The sequence below is a fragment of the Penicillium maclennaniae genome (genome assembly GCF_028827695.1).
Source record: "Penicillium maclennaniae strain IBT 15551 chromosome Unknown utg000007l:1.0-4884863.0:1.0-4888362.0, whole genome shotgun sequence".
NCBI lineage: Eukaryota > Fungi > Ascomycota > Eurotiomycetes > Eurotiales > Aspergillaceae > Penicillium > Penicillium maclennaniae.
Window position 1 is genome coordinate 2,834,702 of NW_026623219.1, and position 23,305 is coordinate 2,858,006.

At 50.8% G+C, this 23,305-nt stretch overlaps 7 protein-coding genes across 7 annotated transcripts; 4 read left to right on the plus strand and 3 right to left on the minus strand.

The window, feature by feature from the left end:
• Positions 1-247: 247 nt before the first annotated feature.
• Positions 248-3,028, minus strand: N7477_008281 (SH3 domain protein; the record flags this gene model as incomplete). The annotated part of the gene is made up of 3 exons (XM_056969944.1): positions 248-967; positions 1,009-2,874; positions 2,972-3,028. 3 exons carry the CDS (start codon positions 3,026-3,028, stop codon positions 248-250), a joined length of 2,643 nt encoding a protein of 880 aa, XP_056819976.1.
• Positions 3,029-11,729: 8,701 nt separating this feature from the next.
• Positions 11,730-13,780, plus strand: N7477_008282 (protein phosphatase regulator GAC1; the record flags this gene model as incomplete). Its single annotated transcript, XM_056969945.1, has 2 exons — positions 11,730-13,571; positions 13,625-13,780. The coding sequence occupies 2 exons, from the start codon at positions 11,730-11,732 to the stop codon at positions 13,778-13,780; spliced, it is 1,998 nt and encodes a 665-aa protein (XP_056819977.1).
• Positions 13,781-15,377: 1,597 nt separating this feature from the next.
• On the plus strand, positions 15,378-15,969 carry N7477_008283 (histone H4; the record flags this gene model as incomplete). Its single annotated transcript, XM_056969946.1, has 2 exons — positions 15,378-15,387; positions 15,668-15,969. 2 exons carry the CDS (start codon positions 15,378-15,380, stop codon positions 15,967-15,969), a joined length of 312 nt encoding a protein of 103 aa, XP_056819978.1.
• Positions 15,970-16,622: 653 nt separating this feature from the next.
• On the plus strand, positions 16,623-18,140 carry N7477_008284 (putative mitochondrial carrier protein; the record flags this gene model as incomplete). The annotated part of the gene is made up of 4 exons (XM_056969947.1): positions 16,623-16,658; positions 16,713-16,961; positions 16,987-17,251; positions 17,305-18,140. The coding sequence occupies 4 exons, from the start codon at positions 16,623-16,625 to the stop codon at positions 18,138-18,140; spliced, it is 1,386 nt and encodes a 461-aa protein (XP_056819979.1).
• A 191-nt stretch (positions 18,141-18,331) lies between these two features.
• On the minus strand, positions 18,332-19,066 carry N7477_008285 (EXPERA domain-containing protein; the record flags this gene model as incomplete). Its single annotated transcript, XM_056969948.1, has 1 exon — positions 18,332-19,066. The coding sequence occupies one exon, from the start codon at positions 19,064-19,066 to the stop codon at positions 18,332-18,334; it is 735 nt and encodes a 244-aa protein (XP_056819980.1).
• Positions 19,067-19,840: 774 nt separating this feature from the next.
• N7477_008286 (uncharacterized protein) lies at positions 19,841-20,790 on the plus strand (the record flags this gene model as incomplete). The annotated part of the gene is made up of 3 exons (XM_056969949.1): positions 19,841-20,282; positions 20,337-20,689; positions 20,743-20,790. The coding sequence occupies 3 exons, from the start codon at positions 19,841-19,843 to the stop codon at positions 20,788-20,790; spliced, it is 843 nt and encodes a 280-aa protein (XP_056819981.1).
• A 492-nt stretch (positions 20,791-21,282) lies between these two features.
• N7477_008287 (uncharacterized protein) lies at positions 21,283-21,583 on the minus strand (the record flags this gene model as incomplete). The annotated part of the gene is given in 2 exon segments (XM_056969950.1): positions 21,283-21,502; positions 21,513-21,583. The coding sequence occupies 2 exon segments, from the start codon at positions 21,581-21,583 to the stop codon at positions 21,283-21,285; spliced, it is 291 nt and encodes a 96-aa protein (XP_056819982.1).
• Positions 21,584-23,305: the final 1,722 nt, after the last annotated feature.

The following is a 23,305-nucleotide window of genomic DNA, read 5'->3' on the forward strand; positions in this document are numbered from 1 at the left end:
TTATGACCACTCTGCGCATGAGATGGAAAATATCACGACTGTCACCTATCCTAGTTCAATTGTAGATTAGACATGAGTACTTGCAAAATTGATTCAGACGATAGATATAATTAAAGCAAATCAAAGCAAACATTGAACATTGAACCTCGATACATGCATTCATGGATTCATCAGTCATAAATCATATCATGCAAAAATAAGTACAAAAACGCCATGGTAAAAGAGCCCAGCATAAAGTACGTATCGACTATGCGATCTCCCCGATGGCAGCCACATGCGCTCCAGGAAAGAGTCCTGTACGACCAGCATAGCATCCCCAGAACCAGTCATCGTTGATGTTCTCCACTTCCTTGATATCAGCGCCTCGTGGGAAGAACAGCTCATCTTGGACCTCTTCATCGGGGTAATAAGACCATAAGGCAAGGACGACTAGTCCAACACCTCCATCTGGCGGGAAGCGTCGGAAGGATGGAGCGTGTTGTGAGGTAGGAGTTCCGGGTTGATTTCCAGTATCCACGCCAGTATTGCTATTTGGGGAGGAATGGGGCCCACGTAGACGAGAAGCCTTTTTTCGTCGCTCTTGGCCTTCTTTCCAGGTCCAGTCACCGGTACCGATCATCGGAGACGCGATCGGACCGGCAGCTGGAGATGAAGAAGGCGAGTGGTTGACATGCTCGTCTTTCAGGGCATGGCCTCCGACAAGGTCACGGACGATCACGCGTCGTTGACCATCGTCGCTGTCTTCGAAGCCGACAACGATTAGTCGATGTCCAGACAGACAGCGGCGCCAGCCGTTGTGGCCGTTTTCTTTGCTGATCTTGGATGTTGCGACGAGCTTCAGGTAGCAGTTGGTGCAGACATCGTAATCGCCGTCGTTACATTGCAGGCAATGGAAACGGGTCACAGATGCAGGGATTGGATATGTGCAGATGTCGCACTTGGTGGAAAAGGAGAGGATTTTGTAACTCTCGTTGCCAAGAGAGACGGGTGTATTGGTAAGGGTATCACCCGGGGTGGTCGGGGCAGACGGAGCAGGGGACGACCGGCCATGCGCCGAATGGGTAACAATGGATGGGTGCAGCACCGTCCTTGGTTAACACAGCGATTGCAGAAGCCCCAGTCACCTTCGTTGCACTGTCCGCATTTCCAGAAACAATCATTGGCTGACGACTGGCAGATTGCACAAAAGAAACCCGTTTCCACACGACGTGCCGGATTGTCAGTCGTCATTTGTCTGGCTTCACTCGTGGTGACTCGGGCCGTCTCGGGGGGTCTTGCGTATTTGATTGAAATGAGTATATGCCCGCTCTCGTGTGACTGCGTTGATCGGGGATTTGAAGATGCAAGAATTTGATTAAATGTTTTCTGTGCAGATGCACGGAAGCCCTCCCATGAAGGACAGCCTTTGCCTGAACGATAGCATCGTAAGCAAAGATGGTAGTTCCCATCTTTACACTTCAGGCATCTCATGTGTAAGTCGTATTGAATATTCATCTTTCCACAAATATCGCAGGAGATAGCTGGCTCTGCATATTGGAGAATTTGGGAGGCAGGGGCATTTGATCGCGAAGAGGATGGGCGGTTCCGCCGTTCAGATCTGGGAGGGACAAGTGGTGATGATACAGTCGGGACAGCACTTTCAGCAGGTATGGAGCTGTGAGTGACCGTCGGTAAAGACATCAAGTTCGGTGAGATGGTAGTTGATTGACTCATAATATGTCTGGAGGATCCCCGTTCTCTGCCTGCCCCCATCCAAACATCTGAGATGTTGGGGTTCGACTCAGTTGCTCGTCTAGGTCGATTTGACGATGACGAGGCTCTTGCTCGTCCATTTTGAGAGCTCCGAGACCGCTCTGCCGTCATGTCGCTGGATGATCGCGCAGCAGGTCGAATCGCGTCCTCCGAGGTAGACCCTTGATTTACTCGCACAGGTGATGTCCGACGTGGCCCACTAGCTTGCTCCGAGTTCCGTCGTCGATGTTGCAGCGGGGTTGCCGTAGTGGAGTCTAATAAATGTGGCCTCGAGATAGGTGGACGTCGATCGTTATTATCGCTGTTTGTTGTGCTTGTCTCAGTAGGTCGCTGGGCTGACTGAGATCGCAAGTGTCCCCGCGCGGAACGCTCAGGAGATTGTCTGTGTCTTTGCTCTTGCCGAGGGTGTGGTTGGCGCATGTGCCTGCGGCGGTACGCCTCCGCTATGCGCTCAGTGAGCTCCTCCTCCTGGGTCGGGTCGACATTATCCAAATCAATATCATCTAGTAGCCCTTCCTCGATGATCTGTTGCAAGATCTCTTCCTCAATGCTCTGTGTTTCCGACATGCTAAGTAGTGACCGCAAGCTTGACTGATGCTCGACACGTCTGCTTCGCTCTGAAGCATCCTCGCGCCGCCGTTGCGAGCGGGCATCATCCGCATGTCTCTCGGGGTTACTGCTTCTTTCGCGAGTCCGCTCTGGTTGCGCAGCCCGTCGAGACTCCCGTCTTCCCTGTGCCCGGTTCTCACGCAGACTTAGCTCCCGGACTTCCTCCAACACCCGCCTATCCTCCTCGTCATCCTCGCTATCCTCATCAGGTTGAGGTAGGGGTGTAACGGAATCCCCAGGTTTGTATCGTTGCGCAATCTCATCCTTCTCCTCAGCCGATCTGTCCCGGTCTGGATGGGCCCTTAGAACCATATCTAGCAAGGTTGTGACCGTAGCATTTGGACGGGTTTCGCGCACTTCAGCACGGCATGACGGACAGGTGAAACGAGGACCGGAGCTTGAATGCCGCCTGCGCGATCCTTGTGCTGAAAACCATTCCTTCAGGCAGGAGCCGCAAAATGTGTGTAGGCAGTCAAGAAGCGTCAGAGGCTGGTAGAGAAGCTCGGTACAGATCTAAGTCCAAGTAGAATGGCGATTAGCGAGGGTTCAACGTAAGGGATGGAATGGAAGGGTTCTGGAATCGGGCAATTTGGCGATTTGGCGCACATACCGAGCATCCCAGCTCTTTTTCCAGGCCAGCCAACCCAGTACCTTGGACTTCAGACATGGGAAGGTTCCAAAAGGTTGAGTGAACCGAAAGGTAAACAAGTTGTAGATCCAAGGAACGAAGGTGGGAACCAAGGCTCGCGAAGTTGGAAGTGGGAGGATTTGGCTCCACCGATCTTATCGTGATCCCGCCTTCTCCTTCACGATCAGTTTACCTTTGGAACGACTTTCGCATTCCTCGGGATTCGTGCACGATTTGGGCTGCTGTGCCATCGCCCTACTGGAAATAGTAGTTCAACAGGTTCTTCCACTCGCTTAGCCAACGTGATCGCTGACTACATGTGACCCATGGCAATTCTTTAAGGATTGTTCGGATTCCTCTGTTTGAATGGCTATTTCCTAGACTCGTCCCTGGACTCGAGGTCGAGCAACGGCGTCGCCATTTTTTCACCGCGGGTTTTGAATTGTCACGAGGATGGGTTATTGTTTTCTGAAGCTTTGAAGAACATAGATCACTGATATCCCGGAATCGCTGGTGATCGATAATGTTGGATCGGGAGATACAAAGGAAGAGAGCTTGCTGCTCTGTGAGCAATGAGATTATCGGGTTTAGCCCTGAAGCATCCTGTATCTACATATCGCCAATATCTATTCCACGATCTATTAGTCTGATCGAAACGAGTGCCGGCTTCATGGCTTCTTGTGGACCTCAACACCGGGCCAGGAGGCGACCGGGCATTTAATTACTCCAGCTCCATTCCCCAGATCATTCAATATCCAGCTGCAAACCTTGGGAGGGTCGCAGAAATCGCTTTCATTCCCGCTGAAAAATTTTTAAGGATTTGCTATTCGGGGCCTCGTTGTACTTGAAAGTCTTCCTCACACTGCGACTTGAACGGCCACAAACATGGGCTGACGCTGCGAATGACCATCAAAATCTGTCGTGCACCGCAACTGTGAAGTCCATCAGTGTCTACACGATGGTCCTGAAGCGTAGGCTCCTTGGCCGCTCGGGGGCACATAGACACTGCCGGGTTTTATTACTTCGTCGGAACTTGAGATTTCCATCTTCAAGAATAATGCACCGCGTCGGGGAGGTTTACCTAGAGAAAAATACAAAAATGGTTAGAAATGTGAACCAGTGTTGAATGAAGACAGACGGAGAACGTTGGTACGTGAGCTCCTTGCTTGGAGACTGAACCTCTTGGTACTCCTCTGGGCACCATACCATCCATAATTCCCCCTCGGCTCGCTTTCCCGTCCATGAAGGTCCATGAAGTCCATGTGTCAAGTTTCAATCTTTTCAAACGGACACAGTACGAGCCACCTCCTCTCGAGGGCACTATGCCGACACAGCCTATAACAACGCCTATTATTACCCTACGCCCGAGTAACAGACTCGCTCAATGCAGTTGGTGCGGATCCGTGGTGGCGGCAATGCAAGACAAGCCCGTTAGTGCCTTCATAGCAACTCTCGGGCCCAGTTGCAGTAGAAGAAACAGTGGTACATCGAAGTGACCATGAAGATACTTCACCTGAGCATCGACCCCTGGCCAGGTTGGCGCGGGGAACATTAGACTCTCGACTCGCTTGCCACTGGGGCGAGGAGCCAGGGCCCCAAAGATAAAGTTTTCATCGAGCTTCGTATACTGAGGGTGGCGGCTACGACCGAGCATTCCATGCCACTCAACAAACCCCAAACACAGCGGTGAGGAAAGTGTTTTTTTTTTGGTGCAGGCGAACAATTGACTTTCGAGCTCAAGGCCGCGGCCATGGCCCTGGACGATGCTGAAGCTCGATCCCTCCGGAAATACCGCAAGCCAACGTCTTTCACTGGGTATCATATGAGTTCCAGGAGGATTATCCTGTGCTGCTGCTACCCTTGGGGCTCTAAGAGAATACAGAATATCTTTCAGCGCGGACATCCCGGCGCACGATGCAGGCATGAAACGAATAAGACTTGCCAACGCAGGGGGAGGAGGAAATTAGCTACAAGAATCCCAACAAAATTGAAAAAAGCCTATGGTCTAATCGTTGGCGAGGGTGGCTGAGAATAGATCCAAAGTACAGACCAGAAGCTCGAGGAGGGGGCAAAGGAAGGGGGGGGGGGCCTTCAACATGAGTTGTGAATGAGCCAACAAGGGAGTTCCTTTCCTTTCCGTTAACTTGGTGGACGGTGTATGGATATTTGGCTGACGCTAAAGGGCTGCAAAGCCTGAGAATCGCGGGGGTTGGTTTCCCCGACCTTCGGAACTTACCTGGGAAGGTGAAGTGGTAGGGCGAGATGCACCCCGCAATTCGTAAGAAGGGGGCGCAGGGTGCATATGCAATTCATTTATTTCCGCGATATTGCAGCAATTCACGAAAATCAGTGAAGTCGAAGACGTATACGGTATACTTGGGGCCGATAAGAGTCTCGGCATCCACCTTGAGACATCATGTGGAGTTGACAAACATAGCCTGCGCTTTGAGACCTCTAGCGTCGAGCACTGCCCTCAACACTCGAGAACCCCACCTTTGCTCCACCTGGAAAGCAGGGTACCTGTACGGGTAGGAGATTCAGGGCCGAGGAATTGCATGACAATCACCTTTCCATACTCCTTGCGTAGATCTTCCCCTCACTTTTTTACTAACTAAGAAACCTTCCACATGGGCAAGAATAGAACCTAACGGAGAATAAAAGCCAACCTGAGAAATTTTCCAGCCTGATCAGCCAACAGCTTACCCCAAACATGACATTGCCACCGTTCCAGTAATAATAGATACATTCATTGGAGACCACCTCGGGTCCAATAAAGAGCAGGAAGCTCAGCACAGCTCCTTTAGTTACGCCGTGGCACCGCCGCCAACACGCCCGTCGTAAGCATGATTCGCTCCGAGTTTGCTATCAAAAGTACAGGTCCAGAGCATGCTCCTTAGTGGACTCTGACCCGTATATAGCGCTACAACGGCGTACGCCCCTCCCGCTATGGCTGTTTCGAAATTCTCGGAGGTAAACCCGAGCATGACAAACAGGATAACGATCGAAGAGACATCCCGCCACTCGACCTCCTGACAAGTCGCAGCACTGCCAAACCAGATCCGTTGTCATTTGGAAGGAAAATGGCACTTCCTCGGTAGAGACATTGGCCGCCCAAGTATGATATCCGACGCTTATAGCGGTAGACTCACCAGCAAGCTGACGAACCGTGCTCCTGAAGATTGAATGACCTGGCGCGGCAACCCAATGATCGGCCAGGCCCAGACGGGATCTACTTTGATTCCGCTCAGGGCACCCCTTTTCCCCCCGGAAGGTACAGTACCTACCATAAGATGGCGGAACCAGTATCCTGAAATATAGATATACGCCGAAAGGAACGCCTTAGTTAATTTCCCGCCATCGAAAGGAAAATGGGTCCCGCAGCGGACATCGGGGCGGACCTGCAATCGAACATCCCCCACACACCCAAATGTACTTAGAAACGCCCCTCCCCTTCGAAGACAAATGAAGGCATGCACTGACCTCGCGCTATGCAAAGCAATTGTCAATTCGCCGCACTAATGCACTGTTCATGTACGGAGGGCAAGGCCCAAGGCTATAGGCTATTAGTAGCTTGGAGGGCCCCACTATCCAACCGCCAACCGTCGAGTCGTGGCGCCAGCTTCCAACGCACTGACAATCGCGCGCAAGTCTCAGGCTGCGGTCGAAAAATGTCTGCAGTGGCGCCATTGGCTTGCTTCGTATGCCATGCATAAGCGTGCAAGCCGAAGTATATGTTACTTATTTCGTCTCAGGTTGTTTACAAAGCCTGGGACTGAGAGCGCGCATGGGAGCCGAGACGCGTCGGGGGTTCTATGGTGTATATTGTAATTTCGCACAGACTGGGATTCTTAATGGGTTTGGTCGTCCGAGCGCTGAAGTTGGACCAGGATGGGAAGTCGACCTTAGTACTGTGCGTATGAGGCCATGGTCCATGTACTTGATGTAATAGGTGATTATCCCGCGTCAACGTGTTCGGATTATGAGATCCCTGCAGGTCATTGCTTAGGTCATGTGCTTGATTAAATGCACATCAGGCGCCTGGGGCTTTGCTTGCGTGATGCGATATGCGACATGCGAGATACTGCAGTCGTTCTGGCATGGCTGCGATGGGAAGGCGAGTACCCTGGCGTTGTCAGATAAATATGACTAACGACACTTTCGGCATCGGTGCACTTGAAGATTATCAAGCAGAACCAAGGCAACTTATGATAGAGAGATTCTCACTTGGTTGTAGGGTGCTGCTGATTTCTGCAATGGTTGGGCTTTGGTCACCTTGTCGATATGTAGCACACCGACATTTCGTTATAGCTCTCAGACCAGGATGACCAAGATAAGGTCGGACCGAACCTAGCAAATCGAGGTCTCCTATTTGCAGGCTCTCCCCGTTATCGAGGGAACTAATGACCCCGCAACTTAGAACAGGGAGCCTCACGCAGTCGGCGCGTTTCCAGATCAGATCATCTACGGCGGGGTTTGCATCACATCCCAGCCCATATGGCTTTGTTTTGGGAGTGCTGACGCAAACGTGAGGACCCACGCGGGGTAGTTGAAGTTGGAGATAGAAGTATCGTCGTCCTCTCTCTCCCGTCTAGACTTTTGCCAATTGATCGAAGCTCTCGGCAGACCTGTGGGGGACGCCTAGACTATCACCGAGTCAAGGCCGCACAATGCCGTATCGTAGCACTGGAAGTGAAGCTCGCTCCAAGATGCCCAGCACACAGAGGTATAGAAACTTTAAAAAAAAAAAAACCTTTGCTCGGCAAGCTAGCTACCGAACAAAGCTGGGATTCCAGGTTCAGCCACATAAAAGCCCGTGCAGGCGGGGCCGTATAACAGAGCAAGGGCATCAGAGCCGGTGAGAGAAAGGGGATTGAGAAAGGCCTGAATGACGCTTTGAGGAACTCGGTCGCGAGCGGTGCAGGATAGGCTTGAACCTGACTTGACACACGCGATGAAAATCCCGTGCATTATCAACATGTCGATCAGAGTAAATTTGAGTAAGCGCTCCGGTGTGTCAGAATACCTTGGAGGCTAAAATCTAGGGCTGAACCTTCGGATACAAGCTGCCATTCCAAGCAGACATGGCGTGCAAAGGTGGCAGCTTCGGGTCCGGGCGCTTGGGCGACTCGACCGGTGGTTTCACGACAACTGATTCATGGCGGGATAAATGATGTGATTCGGTGATTCTATGATCGGGATCATGCAGGCCAGTGTTCTCAAGACTCACGTCCTCCATGCGATCTCGGCGACAGCATTCGGGACCGGGTCCTAGGATCGGACGAAAAGTGTACGGGAAGACATTGTTGGTCTACAGGACACCGGGGGGAGGGGAGACTGGCCAACGAGCATTATCGCTGGTGTGGCTTTGCTGCGACTACAGTTTCGAAAACCTTCTTTTGGGGCTTGCAGCAGGGTAGATCAGATCACTGTGACCCTTATCAGTGCAGTAGGGCGTACAAACTACCATGGACTGGTTTCAGTGGGCCTGGAAATTGCGGGAGAGAGAGAGAGAGAGAGCCACAGTGCGGCCCCCTCCATCTCTACTCCGTGGGGGTGGAGTGGGAAGGAATCGCTGGGGTGATCCACGGGCACGAACACGCCTGCAGGTTGTCAGACGAACGTGTGCAGAGTCTCGACCGCGATGGAGACACGGTTCTTATCTCAGGGATAGTTCGGGGCCGGCTTCGCCAATCTAAGGTCTAGCGCGTTCAAAGGTCTGATACAGCCACGGGGTAACTGCCACTCCCAACAGAACGAGTGGCGATAGAAGGTGAAAACTCTGTAGAAGGTCCGGGCGCATCGCAAGTCGGCAATTTCTGGATTTGTGAATGACAATTCCGATGCCACTGTCAATTTCAAATTGTAATTTCGATTTCAAGTCAATTGCTTCTTGGTGCAGAAAAGGAGATTGCTGGCGTGGCGTAGTGAGACATGCGCGTCTCTCATACTCAACGTTTGGCCCGGTATCGCGAAACGCGGATTAGAGTTGTCCGGGACGATATGGACGAAAACTACGCACGGTGGAACTCAGCCCCCGGTAGCAAGAGCCGTGTTTCACGCTTCGATATCGATAAGATCCACCTGGGCCGCAAAGGACGACTCCATTATCCCCTTGAGGTGTCTTTCATAAGCGACTCAGGAAGTGCGAACCCCAAGTCAGATAGACTAGCAACCAAGGAACGGCATCAAGGAAACCGTTAGAGACGTCAAGGGAGGCTGACTGATAATGAAGATCCGATCCTAGTACACAAGCAAATAGTGTCTGCACGTAGGACTGGGATATGCGCTTGGAAGGCCCAGACCGTCGCCAAGGGGGGAGCAAACCAAGGCAGTGCGCGACTCACGGGCCCGTCAACTGCATCCTGACGTCATACACTGCCGTACTCCCTAGACGTTGAACGCGTGGTAATAACAGTCTGCGTGGTTTCAGCGGAATGGAAGGATAAGAATGCTGTGTCTCTTTGGTAGAGCGTTTGATCTATGATCGTAGATCCAAATCGTCGTCTCTGGTGGTCTCAATTGTTCTCGAGGGTCGCCAAAGACGATGAGATTCGGCCCCATCCGCTCCGGGTTTTGCGGCACAACAGAAAGTGGAGACCTTGGAGTGCAGCTTCGTCGATCCACTTAGATATCCTGCACTACAGTATGCATGACACGGAGAAATTTCATATCCCCAGTTATATTTTTGTGTCCCCGTCTGTGATCGACCGTTTCTCCTATCTATTCCGGCTTCCGAAGTGGTGGGTTATTCAAAGGAATTTGATGTCACGTCTCACGGCACATCCCAGATTCCAAGATTCCAGATTCCAGATTGAGATGTTGAATCTATCAGGTGAGGTAACTCCTTGCATTCTGCGGTAGTCTTGACCCCATAAAAAAAAAAGTAAATGAAAGAAAGTAAAAAGTCAAATGGCTACTTTTTAGAGTACGGACCAATTGCTGGTTTGGGTTGGTTCTCGCTTGTTCAATTCCCGTGGTCGAGAGCAGCGAAGTAATTTCTCTGGGACGTAGTCAAGGGGAAAACCGAGAGGTGCGCAATCCAACCCACATTCGAGCCTACGGTGACGGGCCATGGGCTAAAGCAATCCTGGGGTGGGTAATGCTTCCACGATGCGTGTCTCTCTTCGGTCCACAGAAATCCGGAGAAGGGTGTATTCAACCGTCGGTCCAATGGTCTGGGAGGATTGGACTTATCCAGACACTCGGACCCCTCGCGGCGGAAGATGAGAAGCGTTGAAGGAGATCTGTGTCTCGAGTGGTTTATATGTACCACGCTCACCGATGCTTGTCGCGCCCATTGTCGCAACCAACCCCCCCAACTCGTGGACCGGATAAGGGATTAGAAGGGATGATGGGATGATGTAGATGTAGGACAATTGAATATACGTCAGTCCAGAAACAGGGAACACAACCGGGAGAGTGGATATCGATTAGCGCCAGGTTAGGCCGTGTGTAGAAGGGGGAGGGTAATCGATGATCGATGATGTACTACGCCAATGGAGATCGCCCTGAACCCTCGTGCGAATGAAGCCACATGTTACGGACACTTCGGAAGATAGAGCCATGAGGGGGGGGTGTGTACATGTTCAGAAAGTGTGTATGGTTTAGATAGAGATATTGGGGTTCATAGAAAAGAGGGGAATGGTCCCCCAAAAGATAAAAGGGAAAAAGAAAAAAAAAAAAAAACCGAAACCCCGATACCTTGGAAGTGACTTCCTATTGTCGAGACCCACACGGCGTGCCCCCAAACCATGCTATACGGGACGCACGGTGGTAGTATCGAGCGGAGTCGATGCCGCCTAGCGACTTTCCCAGTGGGCGCTTGCGAACCGTCTTTATTTATCTAGAGTCCACTTTTTTCTTCCAGGGAGAGAGAAGAGAAGCTATAATTCCTGCTTTTATCTCCGGCCGTTTCCAGAGCCGATTCCTTTTTACCCCCTTCGCCCCCCCTTGGATTCATTGGGATAATCTGGTCACTCTGGGTTTGCTTGAAATTCTTATCGCTGCATCTCAACGGTCATAGCGGGGAATGGCTTTCTAACTTTGCCTCCCATTACGACTTTCCGGGTACGTCTGAGGTACAGTGAGGTGATCATTGATCACCCAATCCCGGCTACATCGGACCTCTTTTTCACCCTTGACCTTCTCTGCCTCTTTCTACACTCTGTACATTCTTCGCCTTTTCTTCCTTTTGATTTTTCTTTTTTTTTTTACACTTTCAATTCTCGCGCTTTTAAACTATCCTTGCGCCATCAGCCCACCGCGTGAATAGTATCGCCACCAAACCCCACCCGAATTTTTATCTTCTTGATACTCAACGGTAATTGATAAGCTCTCTGTCCCTCTTGCCTCTTGCCATTTGCCTCGTCCAACTGTCATATTTTCTTTTTGACCGGTCCTCTACACTGTCTCCGGTGTTACCCTTAATGGGACTCTTGTGATACCGATACCATTCACTTTTGGCTGGTCCGCGCTTTCCTCTCTCCGTCTCTCCTGTTACGCCTGTACCTCTGAATCACTTCCCACCCCCCCTCCTCCGACCTTATGATCACGATTCTATCCAATGCGTAGTCATTCCTCTGCACCTTCCTTGTCCTTGTCTGGTCTACCCTCGCCACTCATCGGAAGCTTCAGGGCCAAAACTGACACCTCGTCCAGGACTCGTGTGTCAATCTTGAAACTTTTGCACATTTCACTTCATTGCGTCCCCTTCTTGTGTTGAGACACACAAGTCGGCCGGATGCCATACACTGCGCCGTTGAAGTCGTTGCTCTCCGCGCAACACGTTGAATACTCTGATCCCTCTTCACAATCTCACTCTGAACGGCCTGGCTTGGTTCGTTCCGCCTCTGCGCGTCTACAGAGCTCTCGTTCCTATTCTTCTACCTCGTACGTTCGTCGACACCGACGGAGCCCGTCGATCAGTAAATCGACAGTGTCTTCCTCGTCGGACCCCACCTCCCGGACGTCACCGGTTATTGACCCTCATGCCAGTCTCCGTCAGTCACCCCCACCAGTAAGCAATGCTACGATTCCTGTCGGGGCGGTGATCTCGCCGCCCGAATCCGCTCCGAACTCAAGTGACGAGGAGTCGCCTTACCGTGAGGGTATCAAGCTGGAAGAGCTCGAGGCTGCCGTCCGATCCATCGGTCAAAGGAGGGAAAGCTCACCAGAGAGAGATAATATGGGCCCCGCCGAATCCATGAGCACCGAGGCTCCGTCCTCAAGTTCGTCGACGATAACACTTGACTCGGATCCAAAGCCCAATCACCTCCGCCTGTCCAATTCTGCAAGAAAAATCTCCCACTCACGATCTTCGACCGACACGGCCATTGATCTGAAGCGTGAAGAAGCTCTGACGAGTTCGCCTGATGACAGCGATGTGGAAACGTCAAAGAAACCCCTTATGGTCCGGAAGAAGTCGGGTGAGTTGGTCCGTCCGGCCCTCCGTCCCGCATCGGCCCGGCGACGACCGTCCAGCATGCCGGGAACCCCGGTCTATGCCAAGGCCGTGCACTTTGATTCGCAGCTGGAACACATCCGTCACTTCCTGCAGCTTGATCGACCTTTAGCGGTCAGCGCCGAGACCTCCCCAGTGGAGACCCACGACGCCGATCACGAGTTCCCATTCGGTAAATACGACAACAAGCCGTCATGGGAATGGGAGCTTCGGCTATCCAACGCCCCCAAGGAAATTTCCACTTCATCTAATCTTCCAGTCCAGCTGGAACGTGTGTACTTGTCCGCTGATAAGAAGGTTTTGCTTGGTACTGTGGCCGTAGCTAACTTGGCTTTCCACAAACACGTGGCTGCTCGCTTCACGCTTGATTACTGGAGAACAACATCCGAGGTCGGCGCGGTGTACTGTCATGATGTTCGTCGAAAGCATGCCCAAGATGGGTATGACCGTTTTTCATTCGAAATCAAGTTGGACGATCAGGCAAACCTGGAGAGCAAGACCATGTTCATCTGTATTCGCTACAATGTGAACGGTCAGGAGTTCTGGGATAACAATCACGGAATGAACTACCAGATTGATTTCATTAAGACACCCAGGGTCGCCTCCACCAAGCCATCAGGAGGAGCTCGCCCTGCTCTTCCCCGCAGCCGAACCTTTGCCACTTCCCACTCGACTCGACCTCGCTCGGTACCTCCATCCTTGGATGATTCGTCTTTTGACGACTTCGCGAATGTGGGCAAGAACCTTGGCTTCTCCAATCCTTTCGGGAGTACCAAGGGATCTCCGTTAAACCGGCCGTCGGCGGATGACATTGACACGATCGGACCGCCAAAACGGCGTGAAACCCAGAATCCACAAGGATTCAGCAATCGATACGATTTCGGAGCATCCTTGACCGCCGCCATGAAGACGAAGACTCCTCTGGATCGGACCACACTGACTGCTCGGGCACGCTCTGAACGAACCCCTGAGACAAAGTCAGTTGCGGAGCCTGTTCCAACCAAAGCTACTGCTGTGAGCGAAAAAGCTCGGAAGGAGGATCTGAAACCTTCCTCACTGGTTTCTAGCAAACCGTGTCTCGAGTCCTCGGTGTACAAAGAGTTGGTGGACAAGTATTGCTTCGTAAGTTTCTAGACCCCTACACTCCGCGATAATCACCACTAACCGACTCGTAGTACGGTTCCCCGAAGTCGAATGAAGAGGCGCAGGGCCCCGTCGTGAACGTGAACGGTGAGGAGCCCCCGAAGCAACATCCTTCGGGCGCTCCTTCACCCCCCTCTGTCCCCTGGGTCTCCGGCTCCTCTGGAAGCACCAACCGAAGTATCCCGTGAACCCCGCCCGTCGACCTTGTCTCCGGCCCAGGCATCAAGCCCGCGAGTGTCTCCGCGCCTGTCCCCCCGTACGTCCCCGCGGACCTCGCCCTCGCCGATGCCTCTTCGGTACCCATACCACCAGTCGTTGCAGAACGGATTTATGAAAGACTCTCATTCATCCCCCGTCATCAGAGGGTGAGTCACAGAAAGACGCTTGACCGCCACCGGAGGCCGGCTATCAAAAAAGCCCGCTCTCTGTTTTTGCATCGCGTTGACAATCTATGTTAAAAGGGGATTCGAATTTTCCTTCATGAATATGGGTTCAGACTCGGTTTCCATTCCATACTTTGCTGAAAGTGCATATGCGCCCTGCGTCGGTGTCCTGTGATTTTCACTCTTCCGGGCTGATCTATCACTCGACCCCCTTTCCCTTAACCCTCCGCCCTCTCCCTCTCCCTCTTATGATGACCGAACGTGGATTGCGTACCTGGAGCAGATCGAATGCGCAGACAAGCGGAGTTTTTGCGATGCATAATAAACCGCGAGACTCCGACTTGCCGGATCATTTGAATGTCTCGGGTACGCACCTTGACTCGTGTCGGGAGACATTATCGACGCGAGTTTCCAACGATGTGGTCATCCTCACGTTTTTCTCACCTTTGTTTTCACCACGCATAATGACGATACGAATTTTTTGTGACCTTTTTCTGCTTTCTTCTGTCTTCTTGTTTCTTCCTTTCAAGCAACGCAAACCAGACCATTCGACGGACGAGGCTTTTTCTATTCTTCTCTGCTTAGCAGATTTCCATTTTCACCAAAAAGTTATCTAGTTCGCCCGTCTCCGCTCTTGCATTGTGTTTGTCGGCTTGTTCTTTGTTCACTGCTTTGCATGGTACAGTGAAAAGATGGTGTTTCCGGAGTTTTTCATTCTTTCTTTTGATAGCCCAGTACTTTAGGGGGCATTTGACAGGCAGCGCGCTCGCAACGGACTGGCATGAGTTATGATACGCCAGTCGAAGTAACCATGAGATCAAGGAACACGAATGGACGCAATTGAACTCAAAAAACTATCCAGCCTTTGTAGACGATTGTACGGTATGCATCAGCAGTTTCATTGGTTTTCAGACCTGAGACAGCTTCTACCGGCTGAATCATCGCGCATAGTTTGATGTGTGCAACATTCCGACACTCGTATACCTGGGGTTCAACCCGATCACGTGAACACCAGTGGCAACGGGTGTTTATCTCATCTCACGTGACCCGCCCGTCTTTCGATCCGCTCCGAAATGCGGGCAACTTTCCATGCCACGCCAGACACGCTCGAAATCTGCCCTTCATAACGTCCATTTTCCTCCCTCGCCTCCGCCCAATCACCGCCGCATTGCAGAATGCGATCAATCCTAGCTTAAGTAATCCATCCACCGCAACCCCGAAATCACGCGTAGTCATCAACGTATTTAAGTCCTACCCGTTTCCCCCACTCACTGAGCCCTTCCCCTTTTTTTTCCCTTCCAACCTCTTCCGCCAACCCCTCGACGCGTTTGATTATCCGTCCACTTCACACTTTTCCCATCAACTCTTCATCAACTTCATCTCGAATTCCATCTCTGCCAATATGTCTGGACGTAAGTGATTCTGCTCTTGTTTATTTTGGCTCTATTTCCCGCGTATCGGCCCGCGGTCGCTGTTTGGGTGATGCGATGCTACTGTGTTGGCGATGCCCCTGGGAAACACGTGATCTGGTGATCCCGCGTCTATGCCTCAGGCGTCCATGCATCCACGCCTTTCCCAACAAGGGAACGCCACACTGCTGCTATCGCCTCTAACACGACCTCGCTGTCGCCGTCGCTGTCACAGTTCTTCTTCATTGATACCATTCGAACACGCATCACTAACACCTCACAGGTGGAAAGGGCGGCAAGGGTCTCGGCAAGGGCGGCGCCAAGCGCCACCGCAAGATCTTGCGTGACAACATCCAGGGTATCACCAAGCCCGCTATCCGCCGTCTCGCTCGCCGTGGTGGTGTCAAGCGTATCTCTGCCATGATCTATGAGGAGACCCGTGGTGTCCTCAAAACCTTCTTGGAGTCTGTTATCCGTGACGCCGTCACCTACACTGAGCACGCCAAGCGCAAGACCGTCACCTCCCTCGACGTTGTCTACGCTCTCAAGCGCCAGGGCCGTACCCTGTACGGTTTCGGTGGCTAAATGTCTTGTGGACTATGCTGCTGGGAATTCTTTCTTCGGGAGATATCCGCCTTTAACGCGCTACGGTGTGATGGTTTAGTTTCTTTTGCAATGGGGTTTCCTCTTTCTTTAAATGGCTTGGTTTCCGGGTTCCCGGTGGGGTTTTGGGAGGATTAAGGAATTGATTTCTCTTTCACAATATCTATAATGGTATCGGATTTGGCTTTATATCGATAATTTTCTTTCCTCGAGTACGACGATTCTCTGGATGAACGTAAAACGATAACTGCATCGGTAATGCAGTGAGCTATAATTATATAGACACGGAGTAATCATGAGAGAGATCGTGTTGTGATCTCCTCAGCCTCTGTGTGCTTCATGGGCCCATCCTGCACGGGCCACATGATCGGCATGATGTAATCGATCTCTCCGCATACCAGAGTAAGCCGAGGCCTTCGGAGACGGCTCCTTCACGTTCATAAACCCTGCTTTTTTTCGTTGTCACTCGATCTTCCAAATCCACCGCCTGTTCCCTGTGTTATGAACCTTGCTTTATCGAGGGGCTTGGCTACTCTATAGCCCGCACAGAATCTCACCGTGGTGCCCAACAAACATCTGATCCGACATCCACGTCTGCCCCCACAGCAGGGTGTATCTCTTCATCGAAAGCCGTCATGGCAGAATACAAACTCACATATGAGTCTCAACTGGTATATCTCACATCTTCATTCACTCCCTCGCTCCACTGACAATTTCCTGCAAAGGACGCTTTTCACCCTTCCTACCGCTGGGAAGCTCGCGACCCGAATGAAGACTGGAAATCCACCGCCCTCCGTGGACCAGGCCTACCTGTCCTAGGTAACGCAGTCGCCGGAGCTGTAGGCTCGGCTATATCCAACGTCGTCGTCTACCCACTCAGCGTGATCGTTGCCCGCCTTCAAACCCAGAACAACCAAGAGAAATCCAAGGAAGAGTCAGACGACGATGAAGAATACGCGGGCATCCTCGATGCCGCAAAAAAAAATTTACTTGGAGCAGGGACTCGCCGGCTTCTACCCTGGTATCGCGCAAGATACATGCAAATCAGTCACAGACTCGTTCCTCTTCTTCCTTGCGTATACAATCGTCCGACAGCGAAGGATAGTAGCCCGTGTCGGAGCTGCCCAAGCAGCGAAAAATAAGAATATTGTGCTTCCGATTCTCGACGAGTTGGCGGTTGGAGTTGTGGCGGGTGCTTTCTCCAAGCTATTTACGACGCCGCTGTCAAATATCGTTACTCGCAAGCAGACCGCTGCGAAAAAAGGTGGAAAAGGAGGCGATGCAACAACTGCGGATATTGCGGCTCAAATTCGCAAGGAAAAGGGTCTTGGTGGTTTCTGGTCGGGCTATTCGGCTTCCTTGATTTTGACCCTCAACCCTTCCCTCACGTTCTTTTGAACGAGGTCTTGAAATACTCCCTTCTGCCGCGCTCCAAGCGTGAGAAACCTTCGCCTGCAGTGACATTCTTTTTAGCGGCCCTGAGCAAATCGGTTGCGTCCTCGATTACCTATCCATTCTCATTAGCCAAGACCAGGGCACAGGCTATGGGCAATGCGCCGAAGCCCACAAGCTCAGAATCCAAGAGTCTCTCGGCTGCTCTCACCCCAAAGATCTTCGCCGCTGTCAGCGAGATCTACCGCGCTGAAGGTGTCCCAGGTCTATACTCAGGTCTGCGCGGCGAGGTCCTCAAAGGCTTCTTCTCCCATGGATTTACTATGCTTGCCAAGGACGCCGTGTATGCATCTATCGTCAAGACATACTATATCCTTCTGATTATGCTCCGTCGGTACCCGTCCCCTGATGAGCTGCTCCAAAGTGCCCGTGAACAAGCGGAGGAATACAGTGAAGTTGCACGAGAAGGTGCCCGTGATATGGTCGAGCGGGCACGCGAAGGCACTGAGGACATTTTGAATAATCACTCGGGCGGCGTATCTGCAGATATTACCGCTAATGCTGCTCCTGCTGCTCATGCGGCCGCAGATGCTGGCCATGGGGTAGATGCCTCCTCTGGGCTGAAAGTACCGCCTATTACTGATGAAATTAATGAGACGGCCGAGCTGGTAGGTGATTACGTTGAGGAAGAGGCTGCTGAGTGGAAGACTTTCTATCATTGGTTTTGGGATAAGGAGAAGGGGTATCACAAGGGTGAATAAGTTGGTTCTCTGGCAAGTGAGCAGGACTCGATTTCTTTCTTTCTTAAGCGTTTGTTGTATAAGTAACAAGCATTTTTCGACCAATTGTTACCACTGTTTGGTGTCAAGATGAATATCATATTCATTTAGTCCAGCCTTTTTATTAGTTGAAGTGTAGGTGACTACATCATAGGTAATTCCCAAGTAGACATTCACTCCTTCTTCCTCTGAGCAATCTGCACCTCCTGCGCAACAAAAGCAGCGCGTAGCTCCTTACCCGCCTCCCAAAGCACCCAAAGTGGAATCCAAACCCAAAGCGTATTGAAGAAGAAAAGGTACAACCAAAGATAAACGGGGTCATGCGTGACAAGCTGCGAACTTCCAGTCAGCCACTCCGGAGCAAAGGTCATGAAGCCCCCATAAAGCTCCGCCGTCGCCAAAGCAGTCGCAACAAACCAAAGCGTAGACTTCGCCGACCCTCTCGCCTTGGCACTGATTTTCTCATTTGTCGACCTGCACAACAAATAACAAATGTATACCGCTGCAGGCCCGCCCAGGAAAACAGTCAAAAGCTCCAAGGAAACGACGGTCACGTCAGCGACGGCCCAGCGGCGGTCTGCCTTGGCGTATTCTTGCCATAGCCGCGAGCTGGGGTTGCTGCCGTAGGCCGGACCGTAGATACGGTTTGGTTGGTTGAGGAAGAAGGGCTCTTTGCTGTGGATGTTGGCGATCGTGGTGTAGGAGAAGAAGCATTCGTAGAGGAAGGAGCCTTCAATAAAGAGGTGGGTTAAGGCGTCATAGGCGTGCCAGAAGAAGAGAATGCGGTTGCGCGTTTGAGTTGAGGGGATAAGGGCTTTTGAGAGGAGGTAGGCGATTGGCATGAAGGAGAGGGAGAAGGCGAGGCAGAGGATTGTGGGGACGTCTAGGGTGAAGGACGCGGAAGACATGGTTGCAGATGGGCGGGAGTGGTGGATGATGGTGGTTTAGAGAGTCGCGCGAGATCGCAGAAGCTGGGGGGGTGCTTGCCTTCGCCTGGCTAGGAAGGTACTTTTATGTTGCTCATGCACTTGGGGGTTTGATGGGTGTAGAAGTGCAAAATCAGGGGAGCTTCACTTTAGTGGAGCTGGGATCGGCCGTGCTGCCTCAGGCAGGTGTGAAAGACAATCCACACTTCGAGTGTTGGTGACTCGACTTTTGGGGTTCTTTGTCGCTTTGAAAATTAGTATGCCTTCTCGGGTATCTTAAATCATAGTGCTACTAGGGGGTTAGGGGTTCATCCAAATAGCTCTGTGTACCAGGCAAGAACGCAAGACTGCCTGGCTGTGGGGGTGAAGGATTCTGAACTATAACAATCTCGACTATCAGAATAGACACCATTACAAATATGTCCGTCATGAGCTATACATATAGAAGATGGAAATCAACGTACATGTCCATGGTCAATGATCGGATTCTGGCTTTTCTCTCAGCGACAGCAATCTTACTTGTCTTGCGGGGATCTTGAAAGCTTCATCTACCAAGTGAGTATCTCTAGGGGTACCTACAGCTATTGCATTCACTCAAAAATAAACCGCACTTGAAGATTAGGCGAAGCCCCACTTTCAACATCTGCTCTGGTACGAATGGGGTCCCCTCTTGATCCAACGATCCCTTGGCTTCACGTCCATCATCTACTCTGTCTTTTTTCCCTTCCTCCACCTTCCCCTCTCTCCTCGCCCCATATGAAATCTCCGGTCGGATCGGTCCTCATCACCGGCTGCAGTGATGGAGGTATTGGCTCTGGCCTGGCCCTCGTCTTCCACGAACGAGGCTACCATGTCTTCGCCACAGTCCGCGACCCAGAGAAAGCGAGTGCTCTCAAAAACCTTCCTAACGTCACTTTGTTGACCTTGGAAGTGACCAATCTGAGTGATATCCTGGCAGCAAGGCACGCTGTTTCTGTGCAGACAGGCGGTACACTCTCCTACTTAATCAACAACGCTGGACGCAATCATTTCATGCCTCTCCTGGACGAGGACATTGACGCTGCAAAGGAAATATTCAATATTAATGTCTGGGGTCCGTTGGCCATGACTCAGGCATTTGCGCCGCTTCTCATCAAGTCTCGTGGTACCCTTGTGAATATCACTTCGATCGCCGGCCATGGAGCAATTCCGACTTTGGGTAAGCCCCGAAATTGACTCGACATCATACCGAAATTTTTGACTCAAAGTCTAGGCTCATACGGTGCCTCCAAGCGCTGCCAGGAACATATGGCAGATGTACTTCGTCTTGAACTCTCTCCCTTTGGCGTCAAGGTTCTATCCGTTGTGACTGGTGCCATCACAACAAATTGTCTAACTTACTTCCAAGACTGGGCCCTTCCCCGAGACTCACCATACATTGAAATCGAAGAATTCTTTTCCAAGTTTGTGCATGATACCAACGGAATACCTCGTACACCTCTCGAAAGCTACGCCACCGATGTCGTGGACAGTATTTTGGGTGGCATGACAGGCCGAATTTGGGTGGGTGAGAGAGCCGAGAAGATGAAAAATGCTTCTTTTGGGGGTGAATTGGCTGTTTTGAGGGTACGTTGCGTTGTCTCCATTATTATGCTGTACTTCAACTTATCGGTCAATAGGATCAGCGCCTTATGAAGGGATTTGGTTTGGATCGGCTCTTGAAGTAGATCTGCTTTGGTGGGAAGCGACTGAAGCCTATTAATCTTCCATCCGAGCGTATGATGATCCTGCATTTCGAACCAAATCTGATAATATCTAATGATACTAAGTATTCCTGACGAATACCTGACCTTCGATTCTCCCATGACTCTTGTGGTCTTATTGACTACACTACAGCTGCTCCAGGATTTCTCCCCTTGTCCGCATGAAGTTTGCATAGATTTTTGACAATATGTAACAACCTCTTTGCTTGATGACCCACCATTGTCTTTCGGGATTATTAATAGTGTGAGAGACTGGTCAAAGGTGATATCCACAATATTTGGACAAATTGTCTGAAATAATCCCTCAATCACGTTCAGAACGGCTTAGAGCAAGTCCCGAGAAAGCAATGTGATGTTCTCCGATCGACGTCCGGAGATTGCAAGAGACAGGAATCACGTAGCTCGCGTTCAAGATTGTCATTGAGAAAATTAAACGTCCTGACAAATGTAATGTTCTCAAAGATTTCTTTCCTCGAGGTCACCCTTCTGCTGACATAGCCCCCAGATCATCCCAACAGCCTGCCTATAAGGTGCATGGTAATCACAGCCAAAGCCGTTGCCTCCAGCATATAGATGTTTGTAAGCATCATCGGCATTGGCACTGACATTTCCAAGTGTCACTGTGAATCTAGCACAATTTTGTGGATTGAGGGTAAACATGATCACTTCCAGCGCGCTGTAGATACCTTTTGTTGTTCCAGTCGATCTTCGACGCCTTTCGGTTTCTTTCTTTGTGCTTACTGAGTTTGTCTTGCATCGCTGGTGCGAAATAATTGACCTTGTTCGACTTGAGTTTCCGTAAGACTTAATCGGATTGGGCTTCAATTATGAAACAGGAGATTGACCATTTTGTGATAATTTGTTTCCAAGAGATGACAAGGGCCATGTCTATTACAATTCACTTTGGAACGTGCACTTGAGACCACATGCATGCCTGGGCTGTATTTTATCTAAGAATTTGGTCTCTGTATTTCGCATCTCCCTCGTTCTTTTCCTTCCGCCTATCTCTTTTTCCACCATGCTACTATCATTTCATACGCACACATCTCTGGGGCTGCTCTGAGTCTATCTCTCCGATAGCGGACATATTGCATTGAGGATCATGGTTATAGCAGGCTCCAGTAATCAACGCGAATCCTAAACAATCTGTTACGGCCTCTTTCTAATGAATATTTGGGATTGGATGCGGTGCCGGACATATCTAAATATGTCTGTATTGTTTGGAGATAGTCCTTGAGGTGGCCACGACATACTGTTTTACGTACCACTTGCACTATCGCATTTTGGCTCTTGCCGATTCCAAACAAAATTCCAAAATGTATCTAGAACAATGCTCTGGAGAAGCAATTGGAAACACGAGATTGAAAGAAAGATTTGTAAAATTAAAAAAAAAAAAAATCTAAAAAGAAACTCTCCCTTGGGGAATCGAACCCCGGTCTCCCGCGCTTATCGGTGTTAATGACAAGCGGAAATCATGACCACTAGACCAAGGAAGATGAAATAGCCGAGTTACTGCTCGACCACTTGGGTGGTTGATGAAATTTCTGGCCAAATCATGCGATATAACCCAAACGATTTGAGATTAACGGCCACTCCTGTTTATACTCCATGAACCTGAGTCTCTTAATACGCATCCTCATGTGCAGCAATTTGTGACTCAATGACTGCAAATATTGAGAATCTTGGATTGGCATTTGATGTGACAGTCTCAACTACTTTATCTTAGCAGAAATCTTGCTTTAGACAAAGACGCTGATGTCATGGGACCAAGTCCCGATTATCGCTCTAGAGCCCGAGATCTCTTGACCGCATCAGGTCCCAAAGTCATTCTTCTGTCGTTGCACCCACCGAATAGGAGTGCGACGACATGATCGTAACTTCCGTTGGGCCTATGGTTGAAGTCCTTGATTCTTCAAGGGAAAGACTTGTATTCTGCATCTACAGGGTAACCCCACATGCATACCAAATGGATGTATATATTCCAGTGCACTTCTCCATGATCACTCCTCCGCATCATTTTTCGATCCATCTCAATCACCCCGCCCTATTGCTACGTCCACCCGGGTCATCTTCAGCCCCCCCAGTGATTACCTGGTCACCCGGGCGATCTATGGGGCATCCACACGTGCAAAGCTAACAAAAGCGTCAGCCACAGGGCGTTGATTTATAATGCTGGTACCTGCCAGGCGTTGTTCAAACCCCTGCTTATATTCCGATCAGAACTACCTGGTTCAAGTCACAACTTGATTGCGCGATGGAGGCTATATAAAAAAATCTGCGAATCTTCATTCCTCAAACCCGTTATATTCTATACCCTATACAAAATCTCGGAGCATGTCTCACGTCCGGCACCACCGAAGACACCACACATGGCCTCACTGCGGCTCTGAATTGTGTATGCGCGTGCCACGTAGCCTGGAAATACGTGGGTTCAAGTCTGCGAATGTGCCACCAGGCCACTTACCATGGTCATTTCAAG